Here is a 22,550-nt window from a genome sequence, read left to right as displayed (position 1 = left end):
TTAGGTATCTCCAGCAATATGTTCAGATGGATATCAGAATTCCGTAGTCAACAATTCATTGCCACTAATTCAATAACTCACTTTCTAGTTACAGACAAACATATCGAGGTCTACCTCAGGGCACTGTCCTCAGCACAACTTTATTCAATATTTATATAAATGACTTACCCTCCCTGTTAGAGGAATCAAACATGAAAACAGCACTATTTGCAGATGATATAGTTTTGTGGACTTCCGGATCTTACAGACATAGAGACAAAATTCAAAATTCTGCTCTCAAAGCTCTAAATCAACTACATGAATGGAATACATCAAATTTGATGACACTCAATTTAAGCAAAAGTAACTACCAAATATTTTCTGTTGGTAAAAAAGAAAGAGAATTCAATATCCAATACAATGGCCAACACCTTCCTAGGACTTATGAATCCAAATATCTTGGAGTTATTTTCGATAGTAAGTTAACATGGAGCAACCATTTGAAAATACATTTCTGAAAAAGCTCGTAAAAGATTCTCCCTTCTAAAAGGACTAGCAGGAAAGAAATGGGGATGCTCTAGGAATACTTTGAACACTACATACAAAATGTTTATACAGCCAGTGCTGACATACTGCGGAGAAATTTTTATTACTTCACCTTTCATAAACGACATAGAATATGTTCAAAACCAAGCTCTCAGACTCATTACTGGTGGAATCAAAACAACTCCAATAGATTCTATGAGATTCCTCACTAATATTAACAGCATCAAAATGACAATAGAAGAAAAAGCACTGATTCAATATGAAAAACTTATTAGATTACCAGGAAACAATTGGCATTCATACAGTCCTCTCTGTAGATTGAAAACTCAAAAAAGTTTCATATCCATTGTTCAAGAATTAAAACAGAAAATCAATATCCCGAATTTAAAAGAAAACCTACAAATTAAACCAAACCCTTTAACTCTGTTAAGTATGGAATATAATCTGAATTTAACAGAAGAAATACTGAAATCAGAAGTAAACACTGAAATACTAAAACAATTGTCTTTAGATACAATTAATATTAGATACCCTCCACAAAACTGGCTTCATTTATACACCGACGGATCCTTGATCTCCAGAGAACAAGGTGCCGGTGCAGGTGTTACGTGCTGTCTCTTCTCACTTTATAGATCTCTTGGGTATGGAACAACGTTTGATGGAGAAATCATTGCAATAAGTGAAAGTCTCAGGAATCTTCTATGCCACATCAATAAATTTAAGAATGCAGTTATATTGTCAGACTCCAAAGCAGCTATTCTATCAATAGTCTCTAAACACACACCTTCATCTCAAACAGCAGAAATAACTAAAATGCTCTCTCAATTAATATCATTCAATAAAAGAATTGTATTCCAATGCATACCATCCCATTGTGGAATCCTGGGAAACGAGAATGCGGATGCTTTAGCAAAGAAGGGCAGCACTGCTACTTACAGACCTGTTACTAAATCTACGTATTACTCTGTGAAAAGATTTATTAAATCTACATACTTAGACTTCAACAAACAAAATTTGATAACTCAATCCCAAGGGAAAAAATGGAACTCTCTGCATCAAAATCCACAGTTAATTCCCGATTTACCACGAAAATCGTCTGTAGCTGCATTTAGATTGGCAACAGGCCATGATTGTTAGGCCAAACACCTGCATAGAATTGGAATATATCAGTCCCCTAACTGCCCATTGTGCAACTCAAACCAAGAAATGGATTCGGAACACCTCAAAATCTGTGCTTCAGTGGCTGGCCATGATAATATCTTTGAAAAATATTGGAGTGAAAGAGGTCAAATGACTTTATTGTCAAATGCCTGGCATTAGAAAACAACAACAACTTTCCGAGATAATGAAGAAAAACTTACCGCCAAACAATAAGCATGTACAGAAGAGGCAGCTCCAAAATGCATTATAACTGTGAATGTAATGCTTGGAACTACCTGGTTCTTCAACCAAACGATAGAGTGTATTTTTTTGTCCTCTGTGCATAAATAACTCAAAAATGACAAAAATTGGAGCTGCCTGGTTTTTTCCCCCCAAACCCCTCAATTTGTTCCAAGAAACGCGTCAAAATCTTCACATGCTGTTGTAGAAGCATCTAGGACTCTGCCTACAATAGCAAATTAGAAAGCACTATCTTGGATAATTTTGTAGACTAATGGAGGTCATGATGAATGGTTCCAGCCAATCAGAAAGAGACCATACAGTGTCTCACCTCTCATGCCATCTATGCGAGAGATGTAGAACATTTTTCTTCTACCCGTGGTGTGCAAAGGGAAGTGTCCTGTGAGTCATTCATTGACGATTCAAAAGAGTAGTTGGAATCACAGACTGGGAAGAATCGTGAAGGAATTGTTAGAATTGATTCATAATATGTGATTGAATCGTTGGAATCGACTTCTGAAAAAGAATGAAATAAGCATAATAATCCTTCAATTGTCTTTTTAACCTCACATAGAATTAATCCAATTCAGAAACAACTAAGTAAACTAAAAGAACTCCAAAAAGAAATATCATTTCAATGGATACCTAGTCATTGTGGTATACCTGGAAACGAGAAAGTCGATAATCTTGCAAAACAGGCAACATATTTGCAACCAAGACCTCTTCAAGTGATATCTCTATCCAGTGCTTTTGCTTCAGTAAAGTCTCATTTTACAAACCTATGGATCAACAATTGGCTCTCTTCTGACAAAGGAAAAATTTTACAGTCTGTACAAAAGAAACCAAATGACCTGGAAATGTACAAAAACTTGCCCAGACATGTTCAAACATTTTTAACAAGAGCCAGAACAGGTCACATTGTCACTCAATTGTACCTACATCGATTTCACATTTCTGATACTCCTACTTGTCTGTGGTGTAATAATCATGATGAAGATCTGGAACACATTCTTCTATACTGTCCATCCATAAACCACAAAAGAAGTAAATTAAAATCATCCGTACCAGTTGCAGAAGACACAGCCCTGCAGTATATATCGACTACACCCCAACTCTGGCTACTAGCAACAGGCATCTATAATGAACACTGATTAAAATACCCCTCATTTCTCGTGAAAAACAACTGAATAGACTACAGTGGATTTTATGTTGTCGGCAAACAGCTGGATACATTAAGAAGATTGATTGATTTACTATCGCAAACTATGCATCGAAAATTGTAACTAAGTTATTTCTTCTGTCATCTTTTTTGCTGCTGTTTATTGTTTCAATGTTTCTAATTAATGTATTTCTATATAATCAAAAACAACTGAATGTCATTTCGGTATTCTTTCCTATTGTTTGTTGTTACTACCTACATATTAGGTGATTAATTTGTAACTAGTCAATTTTGTGCATTATCTCTTTATTATTGTTTAAAATTATGTATAAATTTGCAAATTTATGTCATATTCTTCCAATATCTCTACACCTTCGTTTATAATTTCTAATTTATTTATTTAATTTTTTTTAACAACGTAATTTTTGTATAATGTATTTAGTATTATTTACTGTCTATTAATTAATGTATTTATATTGTAACTATGATTCATTCCTACTAATTTTTTTTTTTTTATTGAGTTATTTTACGGTGCTGTATCAACATCTAGGTTATTTAGCGTCTGAATGATATGAAGGTGATAATGCCGGTGAAATGAGTCCGGGGTCCAACACCGAAAGTTACCCAGCATTTGCTCGTATTGGGTTGAGGGAAAACCCCGGTAAAAACCTCAACCAGGTAACTTGCCCCGACCGGGATTCGAACCCGGGCCACCTGGTTTCGCAGCCAGATGCCCTGACCATTACTCCACAGGTGTGGACTTCCTACTACTACTTCTTTAAAATTGTACAGAGTGATTTATATAGAACTAACACATTTCTTTCATTGATTGTTTCAAAATGAATTGTGCTAGCGACAGCTTATTATACCTAAAATGTAGAGGAATTTTGGGAGATTATTTACCTCTATAGCAAATGTTGAAAATGTCCTCCATCCTGCATAAGGCACAGCTCAACATGTCGTTCCATGTTACTGGCCACTCGTTGGAGGACTCTGTTGTCAATAGCTTGAATCTCCTGTGTGATGTACTTCAGATCGTCCAATGCCTGGGGACGTGTGGCGTAAACCCTGTCTTTTAAGTAACCCCATAGAAAGAAGTCCGGTGTTGTCAAATCCGGAGATCTCGGTGGCCACAGGTTCCTGGAAATTATTCGGTCGTCACATAACCAGATAAATGGAACCATGCTTCATCTGTGAACCATGTGATGGACAATATGGCAGGATTTTGCACATGAACGTCTGAAACCAACGACAATAATTCAATCTTTTATCCTTATCTGGTTCCTGTAGCTGATGAACAACTGTAACCCTATATGGCTTTAGGCTCTCTGACACATTGAGTAGGTGTACCCTGTCTCCTGCGACTAACGTCTTAATGATTTTTTGGGTGACTGCTCCAGTCGTGCTCTTACGTCAACAACAACCGTGGGAAGCCTAGATGAACAATGCTTGCCCTTTTCACTGACCAGAGATCCAGTTGTTTCCAATTTGTTTACCAGTCCCAGTATTGTGTTTCTTTTGGAAGGATTGCGAACACCAAATTCTTTCTGGTATGCCCTTTGAGTAGCTGTAATTGAATTCGTAATCCAGTATTGCTTCACAAGGAAGAGTCGTGGATTTAATGTGTACTGCATTTTCACATTGACGCAAAATGTCGAAAACAGCTGTCAACAATAGGAATAAAACATAAACATCTGCGCATCTAATGACAAGGAATCGAAACTCCAGAACATTCTGCTTAATTTAGTGCTAAAATTGGGTCAATGCTGCCAACAGTAGGAATAAAACATAAACATCTGCGCATCTAGTGACAAGGAATCGAAACTCCAGAACATTCTGCTTAATTTGGTGCTAAAATTGGGTCATTGAATGAATTTCCAACGGAATAATTAAAGAAAGAAATGTGTCAGTTCTATATAAATCACTCTGTATATTATCTCTACATAATGTACAGTATTTTGCATGTAACAAACTACAACCCTAATATACCAAAGGGTAAAATAGGGTTTCAATATTTGGATAACAACAACAACAATAATAATAATAATAATAATAATAATAATAATAGTAAATGAAGGGTACACGGGAAAAACGATCAAGGTCCATCAAAAATCGAAATTGAGTTAATAATCCCATATTATAGTGGAAAGGAAGTACTATCATGTGGTCTAGCTAGTAATAAGAAATAATCGTTCTTGACATTCCACTACGTCAATTTCTATTAAATACACACATAAGAAAGCATTAAGTGCTTAAACTTTAAAATTCGTTTTTCTCGAAACTTTCTAAAATGGACCTTGTTCGTTATTCCCGTGTACCCTTCAAATCTCAAGAAATGGATTCGGAACACCTCAAAATCTGTGCTTCATTGGCTGGTCATGATAATATCTTTGAAAAATATTAGAGTGCAAGAGGTCAAATGACTTTATTGTCAAATGCCTGGCATTAGAAAACAACAACATAGTAAATCTTGGTTATTACTAGATAGTTTTCTGGATTGTGTTTTTAGTAGAACAGAAAATGCCGACTTTGTACTCACTAGAACTTTCATATGTAACTTGTACTTCGTACTTTTGTGAAGTAGACCCCTAGAGGAATTGGAAAGTGACCACAAATTTGCTTTTACTTCTGTGTTGAGCATTTTTTTGGTAGTGTTTGAATTTTGTGTTGCAGGATGCAGAAGACATAGTTGTGATGGAGAGCGAGAGGTTAGCAGTGGAAGGCTACAACGCTGCGAGCAGAGAAGAGTACATAGAAGCTGTACAGTACTTCACGAAAGCAATACGTCTGGTGAACAATGACCACAGATTCTATGGCAACCGGAGTTTCTGCTATTGCCAATTAGGACAATACGATAAGTAAGATACGGAGTTAATTTTCAGTGCTTGTGACATTACTTTGTTTTCATACAGTAAAACCCGTTTGAACTGGAAGTACTCGGATTCAGAAATTTATTTTCATTTTAGGGAGGTTTCCATTTTTTGCACAGTTGATGTATTTTGTATACCTCTGTGCTGCTATTTGAGCAAAAAGGTAAAAGGTAAAGGTATCCCCGTAACATGCCATGAAGGCACTTGGGGGGCATGGAGGTAGAGCCCCATGCTTTCCATGACCTCGGCACTAGAATGAGGTGGTGTGGTCGGCACCACGCTCTGACCGCCTTTTACCCCAGGGAAAGACCCAGTACTCAATTTTATAGGAGGCTGAGTGAACCTCAGGGCCGTTCTGAAAGTTTGGCAACGAGAAAAAATCCTGTCACCACCTGGGATCGAACCCCTGGACCTTCCAGTCCATAGCCAGCTGCTCTACCAACTGAGCTACCCATAAAAAATTTAATTTCAAGAACCTTTAATGAATAAAATAAGTAATTACAGTATATTAGTATTACAGTAAAACCTTGCTAAAACATACCCTCTATAAAAAGGAAACCTGCACAAACGAAAAATAAATTTGGGAATGATATGATTTCCTATGTAAAATAATACTTTAAAATGGAAAAGTACCTAATGCAAAAATGGAATCATTTTTGGGCACCATTTAGATGAAAAGCCTGACTAAAACGGATAATTTTAAGCATAACTGTTTTTAAATTCTTTCAAACCATTTTTACTTTTGCGATAATACTGTACGAAGCATAACATAAATTTTTTGTGTGACTATATATTATATGCAATGATCTGGAAGACTTCCGGTATTCTCTTCAGACGTTGGGGGGTGAAGCTTCTCTAACCATGTCACTATTCATGCTTACTGTCAAGGACTCAGACAGGTTACTGACCTCCTGTACCATTACTTCTTCCAGCCCTTTTGCATTTTCTTTCATTTATTCTCTTTTGTGCTAACAAGCCAATACAGTGATAAAGGACAGTGCGAGTAGAATAAAACTGAATAATTGTAGTGTAGTGTCAATTTAGTTTCACATTCCCATTTATTTATTCTGAGTTTTGTGCTAATATGCCAATACAGTGTTAAATAATAGTGCCAATAAAGTAAAACTGTGCGATTTAATAGAAAAGTCCAGATGACCAGTTCTATCATGGAAGAGTGCCTTCATAATTTTAATGGAGCAATGAAACGTCAAGGTCGTAAGGTCATATTGTTTCTAAACAAAGCTACCTGCCATCCAAGGATTAATTTGTCTAACGTGAAGTTAATCTATTTTCCATCAAACACAACTTCAGTCACACAACCGATGGGTCAGGGTGCAATTTACACTCTGAATTGATGCAGGACGTGAAGGAAATCCTGCAACGTTCCCTTCAAAAAAGAAGTCGCGGCAATGCACTTTAAAAGAAATGTGAGGGCCAAGGAACTAGGGCGCGGAGAGAGGCTGCAATTACGTAAGTTAATAATTATGAAAATAAAATTCACTTTGCATGTACTGTACTGCAGTAACTTTTATTTCAAATTATTTCTTCATTGTGTTCTTCCTACAGCGAGCATATTGCAGTAGTCTATTCTTAGTTTTGCCAGAACTCAACCCTTTGTAAAACAAAAACTCGTTAAAACAGAAAAAAATTCTTGAACGATCGCGTTTTGTTTTAGGGAGGTTTTACTGTATTATGAAACAAGTTTATAATGTTATCTTTATTGTACGAGTCAATGTTTAGAGAACAAGCGAAGCTGTGAAATGCTGGGTAACTTTTGGTGCCGGATCCTGGGCTCATTTTATCTTCATTATTACCTTCATCTTCATCCATCCTGCCTACTTCCATAGTCGTGTCATCCTAACCTCGAAAAAGTAGGCAGAAGTGCAAATGGCTTCATGCCAATATGTGCAGTGTTAGAAAAGAACTGTTGTTACTGTCACTGGAAGCTGCTACTATTACTCCTAATATTTTAATAATTACACAGCCTATTACCATAATAATAATAATGATTTATTTAACCTGGCAGAGTTAAGGCCATACGGCCTTCTCTTACACTCAACCAGGAGTAAAAACTGCGTTACAAAAACACTACAAATTTACAAAGTACACTACAATTTTACACACAAAACTGAACATGATAATAATAATAATAAAATGTAAACAACAAGTAAGAAGAAATCAGACATAATATATAACATAGAGAAAGAAAGAAAAAAGTATAATAAAATGTGAACAGCAGGTCAAAAATAAATGAGGCATACAAAGTATAAAAGAATAAGACAATTATTGATAATAATAATAATAATAATAATAATAATAATAAATAAGAATAGTAATAATAATAATGATAATAACAATAACAATAATAATAATAACAGGCCTAATAGTAATAATAATACTAATAGTAGTAATAAAATAGTGCAGTACAAAGCATACAATGAATACAATATTTTTGAGTACACACAGTAAGGAAAATTATGATTATATACAGCTCAACTTATCACATTATAGATATACCGTTATCGGGAAATATGAAAACAAAAATATAAAATAAGTTAAATATCACTAGAACATAAAACAAATGTGAATACGTGAAAACATGCAATACAACACTTGTCATAATAGTAAGTTAGTTTGGCAACTCTTCATAAGATGAAAGAGTGATGGAACGGAGAAAAATTCTCTCCGGCGCCGGGATTTGAACCCGGGTTTTCAGCTCTACGTGCTGATGCTTTAACCACTAAGCCACGCCGGATACAACCCCGACGCCGTTTAGAATCGTCTCAGATTAAGCTCCATCTCTTGGGTTCCCTCTAGTGGCCGCCCTCTGCACTACGTCATAGATGTCTATGAACGCAGGACCGAAGTCCATACATGTGTTGAGGTGCACTCAGATGAGTGACTGTTTGGCCGGGATCTGACGGTATGGGCGCCGTCTTAAATCACAAAGTGATTTATTACGCATATCATATATATATATTTTTTTTTTTTTGATGTACCGAAGTACATATGATATTTCCATGCAGATATTCTGCGTCATCACATGATGAAAGAGTGATGGAACAGAGAAAAATTCTCTCCGGCGCCGGGATTTGAACGCAGAATATCTGCATGGAAATATCATATGTACTTCGGTACATCAAAAAATATATATATATATATATATATATATATATATATAACTCGTCATAAGATAATTTTCTAACTTGGATTTGAAAGATTTCAATGTTCGGCAGCCCTTGACTTAAGGCGGCAGAGAGTTCCAGTGACGAGAAGTAGCAACAGTGAAAGATGAGGAATACTGGAGTGGCTTTCTGAGAAGCAGCATCTTGTGAAGTTTCTGAAACTCCTTCTCATTCATAAGAGAGCCTGGAACCAAACCTTGATCCCTAGACAAGAAGCCATTGCTGGAACAGTCTGTAATGTTTCTCTGTATTATTTTGTTTCAGAGCACTGAAAGATGCAGATAAAGCAATCACGTTTGCTGCACAGAGTCCAAAGGGTTACTATCGAAGAGGGGAAGCCCTTCGGGGATTAAAGGTAAATTCCTGCATAAACATGTGCAACTTGCACTCCATTGTGTTTCTAATGGCTATGTGCACCAACCTCAGTTAAAAATGTAGTCAAGTGAGGGTCACGTAAGTGTAGTTCCTAAAAGTCTATGTTGCCATCTCTTCAGTGTTGCCAATTAATACCACATATCACCAAAGGGTAAAATCACAATGCTTACTTACTTATTGGCTTTTAAGGAACCCGCAGGTTCATTGCTGCCCTCACATAAGCCCGCCATTGGTCTCTATCCCGAGCAATATTAATCCAGTCTCTACATTCATATCCCACCTCCCTCCAATCCATTTTTATATTGTCCTCCCATCTAAGTCTCTGCCTCCCCAAAGGTCTTTTTCCCCTCCAGCCTCCCAACTAACACTCGATATGCATTTCTGGATTTGCCCATACATGCTCCATCTCAAACATCTGAATTTAATGTTTCTAATTATGTCAGATGAAGAATAAAATGCGTGCAGTTCTGCGTTGTGTAACTTTCTCCTGTAACTTCATCCCTCTTAGCCCCAAATATTTTCCTAAGCACCTTATTCTCAAACACTCTTAACCTTTGTTCCTCTCTCAAAGTGAGAGTCCAAGTTTCACAACCATACAGAACAACCGTAATATAACTGTAAATCACAATGCTACATAGTGAAATAATAATAATAATAATAATAATAATAATAATAATATAGTAATTAACAATAACAATGTCTTACTTATTTACCACATCTCATCTATGTTGGGAGTTGTTTCCTAAATGGTTCAATAATTTATGAAATAGTATATTTTCCTCCTGGACTTCTTGCATATTATGTTGGTAATTCGAATTAGTATGATCTAATATTAAAATTTATTTTGTCTGGCAACATGAAAATCATTGCTTTGACTAAACAGTTTACGATTTACGAGACCTAACATAAAAATGTATTTAGTTTGATCACGTGAAATGATTAGTGTGAATCCCGAAAACAGAATACCAGTTTCAAATGGGTAGCCTACTTAAAATACTTAAAACCACTTTCTTTGTAGGAGAAGTCGCTACCACGATATTTCCTTTCTTGGACATTTTAATAATAATCTAAACAAGAAAGAAATTCATTAAAATGTGAAATACCATTTACGTGCATGTTTCATAGCAAATAGAGCTATACGATATTATATCTTATCTGTAGCAGATGGTGGGTTTGAAAGTTGGGGAGCCCAAGACGTGACTGATGAGAATATAAAAATATAAGGCCTGTGACGTACCTCATTACCAAGGGCAGAAGTTATAAGCTTTAAGAAATTAAAATTAGGTTTTCCAATTTATGTTTTAGGATTTTAAATCTTATGTTTAGGAATTTATATGATTTTACGGGGGGAAAAAAAAAAAAATAAACAACATACTATTAATATATTACAACGGCTTGGTAAAGATTGCCTCTCTTTAGGACACTTTAAGTCCTAACATACGAATTAGGTCTTTTTAGGTCATATTGAATTTAAGAATGTTATGCTTTGCTACATAAAACGAATATGAAAAGCAATATTTTGAGAGTAAGGCAATAGCAACAAAATTGATTCGAACCTAAGAATCTGGAGCTTGCTCATTAATATTACATAGTCTAGTCTAATTTTACAGCAAATTAACTCGACGATCGTCTTTTTTCTCAAACTGATCAATTAGGTCACAACATACTGAACAACTGCTACTAGAAGAAGCTAGAGACAAATCTGCATTTGTTTCTAAACTCTCGATATATTTAAAATATTGTATAAATAAATACATCTCGTAACACAAAAGAATAAAATAACAAGAACACCCGCAAACAAGAGAAAATCTAACAACATAAATGAAAACTTTTACACAGGGAGAGAAAACTAACAACACGTAACTCAATTTTCTAAAAGCAAGAAGAGAGAAAGAGAGAGAGCTTCCCAATACAGCCAAAACCAGCCGTGACTATAAGCAGTACAGTTGTCAGCGGTGGGTAGGACGTCTCCAAATCGGCTCCCTTTGTGTGTTCTAGTCGAAGTTTAAACACTCTGCTAACCAGCTATCTTATTGGTCGAACTGCTGTTGTCATGGTTACCGGGGAGTAGCGTCATGTAGCCTACTCCTCTCTCCCGCTCTCGCATAGACACTGCAGGCTCCTAGATGTCGACTATACAGGTTACAGCGCTATCTGTTATTTTTCAGTACGAATTATTTGTACTATCTACAGTATAGCGAGCGGGCATCACCAACTGGATGTGGTCGACTTCACGTAACTTACAGTACATCTTAGTCGTAGTGAATAGTAAAATTAATATAAAAGGAAAAATGTTCGTCATTTGCTGTAACTTGTCTGTGATCTTAATTCAGTTGAAATTATTACTGCCATATTGTGTTCTGGTGAAATATTAGGGGAGGCCTCCCCTGAAAATCCGCCGCTGTATCTTATTTAATTATACTTACCTGAATATAGAGTTGAATTGGAATCACAGTGCAAAAGAACTGAATTATGTATTGATATTAATATTATTACTAGTATTACTAATTAATTATTAATCCATTGCGACTACATAAATGCAACATGTGGTTTTATCGCTAATTAAAAAAAAACAAACGTCTGTGCTTATAATTATATTGTCCAACTTCAGGAGTTACTTTGATGCCGAATTTGTTTTGCAGCAATACAAGCAAGCAGAGGAGGCATTTGAACGGGTGGTCCAACTGGACGAAGACTGCGATGACGCGAAGCAAGAGCTGGAAAACGTGAAAATCCAGCAGCTGGTGGAGATGGGCTTCGCGGAGGACCAGGCATATGCTGCCATCCAGCAGTACACCTCAGTGCAGGTATGTGCATGGCCCAGGGACACAGGCAGTGGGTCTTTGCTTGTTTTGTGGGGTGCCACATAGATAAAGAATTTGTCGCCCATACATACAAGAGTGATGAACGAGTAAGGTTCCCATACATCCCGTAAAATACAGGAACATTCCTTTTTTTGCTAATGCGTTCCATTGCCTTGAAAGAGGTTTTCGAGACATACTTTGTCCCATATTTGAAAATGAGTAGCTGCAAAAATAAAATCAGTGAATATCAGCTGTTATTTTATTATAAACAAGCTGCGGATTTTTAGGCACTAAAAACAGTTGAAATAGGCAGGCAAAATAGGCATTCAAAATTCTAAAATAGGCATTTAAAAAGGCACTAACAAATTTCTAATTCTTAATGGCTAACACTACCATAGCATAGAATTATACACTACTTTCTATAGGAATGTCATTATGGCAGTGAATAATTAATATTCGTCCAAATGTTGTAATGAGAACTGATGTCTATTGTCTGTAAGAATGTTCTTAAATTGGGAGAAACTCCCTTCCATTTCACATGAAGTGATGGGGCAATACTTGAGGGATCCAATCTCAGCTGGGGACCAAACCAGTGGGAACGCAGTAATGTCAATGTATTTTCCAATCAGTGCTTCTGATGACTTTTGCTTTGGCATATCTCCACGGCATACTTCACGTATTACAGCAGAAAACTCAACTCCATACTCAATTCACAAACTCACAAAATGGATACACAGTTTAAAACAACTACCCTAGTCAACTACCACAATGATTCATGTCGATTTCGAAATACATTTTTCCTTATTGGTTGATTTTAAATTATTCGATTTTTCCGCGCTCTGCTGGCAGTAAAACGTAACACACAGAATTATCGATAGTTCTATATCACTTCCCTATCACTTCACTATCCACAGTTAATTCCCGATTTACCACGAAAATCGTCTGTAGCTGCATTTAGATTGGCAACAGGCCATGATTGTTTGGCCAAACACCTGCATAGAATTGGAATATATCAGTCCCCTAACTGCCCATTGTGCAACTCAAACCAAGAAATGGATTCGGAACACCTCAAAATCTGTGCTTCAGTGGCTAGTCATGATAATATGTTTGAAAAATATTGGAGTGCAAGAGGTCAAATGACTTTATTGTCAAACGCCTGGCATTAGAAAACAACAACAACATATCACTTCCCTCCGCTAGATAAAAAAGAAACAAATTACAGATTCAAAAAATGTCGATAGAATGGTCAGTAAATTCAAGTATAATATATAATACGGATATTTAGGCATTTATGAGCAAATAGGCATTTATTAGTGAAATAGGCAATTATAGGCACTATAGAATTCGCATATAATACTCACAATGTCTTAAAATGGATATGTAACCTAAAATCTTCCGTCTTTGGTTTAAGGATTAAAATAGGCATATAGGCATAAATCCGCAGCTTAATTATAAATATCAGTCTCCATCACTGTTGGTGATATTGGAATTTGCTACATTGGCAACATTGGACATATGATCGCCAACTTCTTTTGAAGAAAATATGGGAGACTAAGGAAACAAGAAAATTTCACATAGAAAATTGACAAATTATTCCGTCCAGTTACTAAAACACACTGTATTCTAAACTTTGGCAGCTAGGCTTAAATTAAGACCTTTTGAGACACATTTGGTCTCTTGTATTAGTTGGAGTCAACTGCAGTTTGCAGCTCTGATTTGGTTAGACGTGTCGTGTTCCTGTTTCGAACATCTGTCCATTTATTGTTCATGAGATTAAACATCCTCTTTGTATGAGCATTACTAACTACTTTGTATGCTTAGAATAAAACTAGCCAGTTTTTCCTAATTTATAACATTAACATGGTTTGATTTTAAACAGGTGAGCACTAAATTCCATTTGTGGCAAGCATTACTTTCTACAAAGACAGCACATTTTAATGCATTTGTTAAACAATAAAATTAATTCATTGTATAATACATCATCAATCACGGCAAAATTAAATGTTTAGACTAAAGATTTTTACATTACTCAAAAATAAGGGAGAAAAATGCTCCAGGAGAATAAAATACAGGAGCTGGGAAAACTGTTAAAAATTTGGGACAAATATGGGAGATCCCGGGAAATACGGGAGGGTTGGCAACTCTAATTGAACATATAGGCCTACAATGTTCTTAAACCAGTTCATATTATGAGTAAACTGCTACCAGATCAAATATTGTTGAACCTCACTTGTTTGATGAGATCATAATTGCGAAAAATGTTCTGAATTCTAAAGAAGATAGTTGAATGACTGCCTAGAATAACGTTGTAAGTCCGTTTTTTACCAAACTGAGTTTTCAGCTGAAAAATGTTGTATCGCACATCTTGCATCATGTGCTGCCATCATCTTGCTGATATTCACACTACTTCGAGAGCTGTAGTATTTTGATTGTGTTGCTGAGCTGAATAACGTAACGCAAATGAAATGGCGGACAATCATACTTGTAGCGTGTCACATGGGTAGAGATTATTGCTAATGCAAGGCCAAGCAAACCTTTGAGGTTGTTCATATGCAACAAGAATACTTTAGGGATATAGGGCTAGCAGAGCAAACAATAATGAAGGATCCAGACCTCAAGATAACAACAGCTGCCTGGTTTCAGTTCAGTTCTGACGATCCTATGTCTATGAAAATGAGAAAATTCCATGATATATTGTTATCATGGACAGTGTAAATATTCTCTAAAAAAAAGCAAGTGTGCAAAAAATAAGACAGTAAATCATATTTCACATGATAACTTACCTCATCTTTATCATGGCCCTATTCCAATCACAAAGGAAAAAAAAAAATGATCTGATTGCAATGTCAAGTTTTCTTCCTCTTGGTCATGGTTACTCTGAATTCTACCATGGCCTAATAACAGAATAAAGAAAAAAAGGATTTTTGTGTGTGTAATATTGATATTGTATCCCTAAACATATAATCTAAGTTGTGTAATTTATTTCAAGTTCTTATGATATAAATTTGTTCTACTACTATTATTATTATTATTATTATTATTATTATTATTATTATTATTATTATCTGCTACGAACTGTCATGCGGGGTAGACATGTTTGCTCGTAGCTGCGCTGGTAACAGTGTTTATAGTTGCGTCAGTCGGCCTACATATTGTTATACGGTGAAAATCAGTATGCTGGCAAGCAAGGATACCTGCCCGGCTTGTAGTGCTGCGTTCTTCGGAAGGCAGAAATTCTTGAAGTGTGCGGGGCCTTGTGGCTTTAGATATCATCTTGACTGCATCAATTTGGGAGATGCAGAGTATGACTTATACATGGAGAGAGGCAACTCATCCTATAATTGTGAGCATTGTAGTAGTGTTTCGAAGACGTCGCGTGGTGATGAAACTCCTGTGGGTTCTAAAAAACTAGTTTCTCCTGTGAAAAAAGTTATTTCGCCTACAAGAGAACTCAAGCTGCCTTCTCTGCCTTCTGTGGATTCTCTATCTGTCCAGGTAGAGACTGTAAGGTTAAATAGTGTGACCATATTGGATACTCTTAGTGACATATTGGACTATGTTAAAAGTCTTCATAATGAAATGTTAGAAATTAAGAATGAGAATGCGGCACTGAAAATTCAGATGGCCGAAATTTTGGACAAAAGAATTTGCTCTACAAATTCGGATCAATCAAATCCGAAAGTAGTTCAGCAGGTTAATGCTAGTTGCATCAGAAAATCATACAGTCAGGTGTTGTCTCAATCAGCACCTGCGTCATCAAAACAAAGTAATCCAGGTACTGCGAAGTCAGCGTCTGCATCAAATGTTGTGACTACGCAACTTACGGCTAATGAGGTCGGATCCCCTTCACCTCCTATTGACGGTGAGGGATTTCAAGTTGTTGCAAAAAAGCGTAAAGTTCGTAAAGTCACTCAGGGTGTGTTAACATCTAGTGTGCTGGAAACAGTTCCAGTTAGAGCTCAAATGAAATCTCTTTTTGTTTCTAGATTCAGTCCGAAAGTTAATGGTAAAAGTATTGAGGATTCTCTAAAGAACCAACTCACGCTAAGTTCTCTGGTAGTAACCAAATTAAAGACAAAATATGAAACTTATTCCTCTTTCCATATCTCGGTTGAGGAAAAAGATTTCCACTTAATTAACAACACTGGTGTCTGGCCAGTCGGGTGTCTTATCGCACCTTTCTATGGTAAATTGAAACCGGAGCAACACTATGCTTCTACTGCTAGAGAACCTGAGGGATCCAACGGGAATGCCTCTTAGTTTTACCATTGATATACGATGTATAGTTCAAGCAATCATCTTGAAATATATTATCAAAACGTCAGAGGATTAAACACTAAAATTGATGAATTTTTCGGAAATGTTGTTAGTAATGCTGACACTATTATCTGTTTGACAGAAACATAGCTTCAAGAGCTTGTTGAGTATAATAATTTATTCCCTAATTATTATACCATTTTTCGTGGTGATAGAAAATTTGAGGATACCAATAAAACCCGTGGTGGTGGTGTCTTAATAGCTGTCAACAATCAAATACCTGTAGTATACCGGAGACATGACTTAGAATTCATTAGCGAGTGTGTATGGATTCAGATTCCTATGGAAGACGGATTCAATTTGTTAATTGGTAATCATTACTTTCCACCTGATACTGATCCAAAGTTTCTAAAATCTTATCTAAATTTTCTTGAAAATCATCTCGATACACACAATAATAGAGTAGTTTTTCTCGGCGATTTTAATACTCCTGGTATGAATTGGTCATCTGGTTGTTGTGCTAATAACATCCATTACTACTCCAAAATTAAGGCTCAAGAGTTATTTTCATCTTCTTGCTTTCTTGGATTGAAACAAGTAAATTCAACAGTTAATAACAAAAACTTACTTGATCTTGTATTTACAAATTTAACCGAGACCGAGGTCAATCTGGCCACTCACTCGCTAGTCTTGCAGGATGACTATCATCCTCCCTTAACAATAACTCTTGAAGTCACACTAAATTTTTCTCCCCAGAATCAACAAAATTCTTTCCCAAATTATTCTCAAGGCGATTACTTGAACTTATATTGGAGTCTATATAATTACGATTGGTCCTGTGTTTACCAAGCTGTCGATGTTAACGATGCAGCTAGCTCACTATGTTCAGTAGTTAATAGTGTCATATCCCAGGCAGTTCCTGTCACTCGAGTCAAAAGGTCTAGTTATCCACAATGGTTTTCTAACACCTTACGTAAACTTATTAGAAAGAAAGACCATGCACATAAAAAATATAAAAAATTCAAAACTGAATTTTATTATCAAACATTTTCCTACTATAGAAAACTTGTGAAATCTAAAATTAAATCGGATAAATTATCATGGCTTCAAAATATTAATGAAAATCTTAAAACGAAACCAAAAAAGTTTTGGAAATATGTTGAATCATTTCGGAAGACAGATAATTATCCCTCTGAATTAATTCTTAACGATAAACACATCACAGATCAGTTAGACATTGTCAATGCTTTTGCTGATCACTTCAAATCTGTTCAGACTAAACACAGCCATACATATGAAAACATTATTACGAATATAACAGACTCATTACCTATACCTAAAGTAACACATGATGACGTTCGTAAAGCAATTAAAAAACTTAAACCAACAAAAACAACTGGCACTGACGGTATTCCAAATTTTATAATTAAAGGATGCTCTAATATATTTATTCCTCTTTTAGCCCACATATTTAATATTAGTTTGAAAAATGGTGAATTTCCCTCACTATGGAAACAAGCTGCAATTATTCCTATATTTAAAAACGGAAAAAGAAATGATGTCAGACCTATCTCGATCCTAAATAACTTTTCAAAAATTTTTGAAACCATTATTCACAGACATATATCGTTTTATGTGAAAAACAAGCTCAATTCTTCAAACATGGATTTACTAAAACTAAATCCACTGTCACTAACCTGGTCACATATCTAAATCAAATTGTACCAATAATTGAAACGCAGGGACAAACTGATTCAATATATTTTGATTTCAGCAAAGCTTTTGATGTAGTTCCGCACTATATCCTTCTTGATAAGTTAGGAAATATTGGCCTTTCTGTAAGCTACGTAAAGTGGTTCGAAAATTATTTAAGTAATAGAGTTTCATGTGTAAGACTGTTTAATATACACTCTTATTCTTATAATATAAATTGCGGAGTCCCGCAGGGATCTACTTTAGGACCTCTCCTATTTATTATATTCATAGATGATATATGCAAAAGAATAAGTTCTGACTGTTTATTATTTGCAGGCGATTTAAAAATTTTTCGTACAATCAAAAGTAGTACTGACTGTCAATCACTTCAATGTGACATTAATTCAGTCACTAAATGGTCGGAAGACAATGGTATGACAATTAACGTATCCAAAACTAATGTAATAACCTTTTCTAGAAAAACTTCTTCACTGAAATTTAATTATTATCTAAATAATGTACTAATTAACAGAACGGATTGCGTAAAAGATTTGGGAATATTCTTTGACAGTAAATTGTATTTTCATAGTCACGTTGATTACATTTACAATCATGCAATCAGAATGCTAGGAATAATACGGTCAATAACTTATTCTTTTTCCACGCCCGATTCTCTTTTAATGCTATACTATATATTGGTGCGATCGAAACTCGAATATGATCTGTAGTTTGGAACTCGATTACAACTACGGACTCGGCTAAATTAGAAAATATACAAAGAAAATTTATATCCTTATGTTCATTCAGATTTCTGCCCATTAATTCCGGGTATAGTTATGAGAGAAAATGTGAATATTTTAATTGTCAAAATCTATATGCTAGACGCCATGAGCTAGATTACCTGCTCTTATGTAAAGTCCTCAAAGGTGATATATCCTGTGACTCTTTCTTAAACAATATTACCTTACGTATTCCAACAAAAGATATGAGAGCCCACAAACTTTTCTATATTAGAAATTCGAAATTTCTTTCACCAGTCTCCAGATGCATTAAAAATGCCAACATGCATGGCTGCGAATTCGATCCCTTCAATGTATAGACTTAGTTTGCTCTTGGCAACGATTTATCATTTATGTATTCTTTTAGGCATTATACTCAACATTCTCTCATAGTATTCTTAGTTATCCATTCATCGTCATTACTGTAATTAATTGTAATTATATTTATGTGTAATAATTATTTTTGTTTTATGTTTTTGTTATATTTGTGCTGAACTGTAATTGGCCACTGGCTGTTGTACAGCACATTAAATAAATAAATAAAAATAAATAAATAAATTATTATTATTATTATTATTATTATTATTATTATTATTATTATTTAATGTACTCAAATGTAACAACCATAAAGAATTTACCAGGAAATATGGACAGTATTTAAGTTTCTTTGCTTTACAACGTTGTTCTTCTGGATTGACATACAACGTTTTTCTACTGTAAATGTTATAAAAGTTGTGTCATTTGGAAGATGAAGGCAATACATATACAGGGTATATCTAAATTGGTGTCAAATATTTTGGGGACGTGTTCCTAACATCAAAACAATTAAAAAAGTTAATAAGACCATGGGTCTGAAAACCATTCTTTAGGGAGTTATTAAAGGATTTGTCCCTTCATTGACCACTGATTGTTTGATGGTTTTTTGTTTGTTTGTATTTTGTTGAGCAAAGAAATCAGAAGAAAATGTATTCTGTGAGCGAACAGAACGAAATGATTTGCATCATTTAATTGAAGATGTGCTTCTGGACGTCATCCAATGAATGTGTTTTAACACGATGCTGCTCCAGCTCATTTCAGTCTGATAGTTCGTAATTTTTTTAATGATCGATTTCCCCAAAGATGTGTTGGTCGAAGGGAATTCATTGCATGGCCTGCTCGATCGCCTGATTTGAATCTAATGGATTTCTTCGTCTGGGGACATTTAAAGTCCCTGGTTTATGCGCTTCCTGTACTTAATGTTGATATTCTGAGAGCGTATCCAAACTGGATTTCACGAAATACGAAACACTCCAGGAATTTTCAACAGAGCACGCCAGAGCATGTAACGCAGGTTTAGGGGACACATTGAAGCAGAAGGAAGCCACTTCGAGCTATTTTTGTAACATTAAATTTTGTCTTGTAACTCTGAAATAAATTATTTTGAGACCAATGTTCATATGAACTTTTTGTAATGTTTTGGTGTTAGGAACACGTCCCCGAAATATTTGACACCAATTTAGATACACCCTGTATATAAATGGTGTGAATACTTATGGGAATATTAATACAGACCTCACACTGTCATATTTTGTGATATTTAACAATGTTGGTATGGAATAAACATATTTTAATTTCCTGACAATCTGTAGAAAGTGACTTATAACGTTATTCTAGGCAGCCATTCAGTTGTTATATGAATTTTTAGGCTTTCACGGTGACTGTGATAGAAATTAGACACACACGCCATCTTGGCTTCCTATTACATCACGGGTAATACTACACAGATCATATTAACTGCTTTTTTTTTGTAACATTTCCCAAATTTTTTGATGTGTGTTAATGATATTAACAATAATTAGTTTTCTTAATTCAGAACCAATTATTTACAGTTCCGTTTGTAATACTCAGGTAGATATCAAGTAATAACACGTACTAAGCAAAGAGTAAGTGCACATCTGAGTGTGGTTTACATTGCAGGCAGCTGTGGAGGTGCTGACAGCTGAAATCCCAGTCACTCCGTTTACCAATAACAGTGAGATCTACTACTCAGACGACGAGGTGGACAACTTTGTGTCCTCTGCAGCGGCTGCACCCCGCACGGCACAGAATTCTCAAGCAGCAGGGAAAACAAACAAAATGGAGTAAGTCATGATGCATCGTACCTGCTCAATGTGTGATTCACACTTATATCAGCGTCGAATGTTCCTTAATGATATAGTAGTAATTCAATCCTTAGATCTTTACTGTCATTTGTTGTTGGACTTCCCAGTATAATGCTGTTATACACTAAAATGTCATTTATACATTTTTATGGAGGTTTGTAGAAAAAAATACAGGTGAGAAAAACATAACTAAAATGACATTTAATAACATCTGAAATAGCATTTGAAGATTATATGGCAGCCATTCAGTTGTCACGGATGTTACATTTTTACTATTTTCAAACTCTATATTTCGGAAGTGAAATGACTTTTGTCAACTTTTATTATTAGAATCAATGTAGAAGATCATTATCATTTTACAGAAAAAATATTGTTTGAATAAAATGTATTATTATTGCAGAAAATAAATTCAATTCAATTCAATTTATTAAGCCATTAAACAAACAGTGATAGGCTTCGTCACAAAAAAAAAAAAAAACATATATTTGAAAATACACATATAATTGAAAACAGTAATTAGATTGAAAACACAAAACATTTTGAAACTCTAAAATTAATGAAAACACTTCACTCTTATGTAATAATTGTAACTAATCTAAATAACTTTATTTATTAAAAACAATTTCGTATGAATTTATGTTAAGAAACTCATCTACAGAGTAGAAAGGATTAATTAAAAGCCAATTATAAAATCTAGCTTTGAAACTATTGGTTGGTAACTTATAATATTGACTGGGAAGCTTATTATATAATTTCATCCCCATGACAGAAAAATTTGTACTAGTTTTATGTAATCTACAGTATGGAATATTAATTTGTTCACTATTTCTAATTTCATGATCATGTATATTGGCTATTAATGAGTAATTGTCTATATTTTGTTGAGTGTAAAGGACTAGGTTGTATATATATATATTTATGACAGTTAATATCTGTGACTGTTTGAAAATGTTCCGTCATGGATGTTACAAGATTTGTGAACTCACTTCACACCTTACTAACAAAAAGTGTAAAAGTCAGGTCTCTGCCTCAAGCAAAAAGAGATTCATTCTCATAGTGTCCATGTGAACTCATGCAAATCTCATGGCATCCAATTAGTTTACAAAAACATAATCGGTAAATATTTTATAGCTGTTTCTTCATGTCACGGATGTTACAGATGAGTTAATATCTTCCATTTTTCCAGTTTCAAAACAACTGTGACATTTCTAAGTCAGAATATTCGCTTGAACTGTAAGAGTGCTAATTGTTATTAACCCAATCTACTTAAAATAAATGGCAGAAAGAATATAGTACAGAGTAAAAAGTTCCTTGATCCTGGAGCTCTGGCATTAACAGTGCAACCTCTCAAAATATTTCTTCAACAGTAGCTTCTTGAAA

At 35.0% G+C, this 22,550-nt stretch overlaps 1 protein-coding gene and 1 non-coding gene across 2 annotated transcripts in view; one reads left to right on the top strand and one right to left on the bottom strand.

The window, feature by feature from the left end:
* Window positions 1-22,550, top strand: part of LOC138712648 (uncharacterized) — a 91,036-nt gene that overhangs the window by 31,639 nt on the left and 36,847 nt on the right. Inside the window, exons 6-9 of the mRNA XM_069844614.1 lie at window positions 5,738-5,922; window positions 9,384-9,474; window positions 12,137-12,301; window positions 20,986-21,149. Of these exons, the coding sequence (XP_069700715.1) occupies window positions 5,738-5,922; window positions 9,384-9,474; window positions 12,137-12,301; window positions 20,986-21,149 (605 nt within the window). The remainder of the gene's footprint in view (window positions 1-5,737; window positions 5,923-9,383; window positions 9,475-12,136; window positions 12,302-20,985; window positions 21,150-22,550) is intronic.
* Window positions 8,618-8,689, bottom strand: TRNAY-GUA (transfer RNA tyrosine (anticodon GUA)). Its single transcript has one exon. It is a non-coding gene; the product is annotated as a tRNA-Tyr (tRNA).

This window comes from Periplaneta americana, chromosome 2 (assembly GCF_040183065.1).
Source record: "Periplaneta americana isolate PAMFEO1 chromosome 2, P.americana_PAMFEO1_priV1, whole genome shotgun sequence".
In the NCBI taxonomy this organism is placed as follows: Eukaryota; Metazoa; Arthropoda; class Insecta; order Blattodea; family Blattidae; genus Periplaneta; species Periplaneta americana.
Note: the sequence above shows the minus strand (reverse complement) of the source record. Positions and strands in the feature narration are given on the sequence as shown.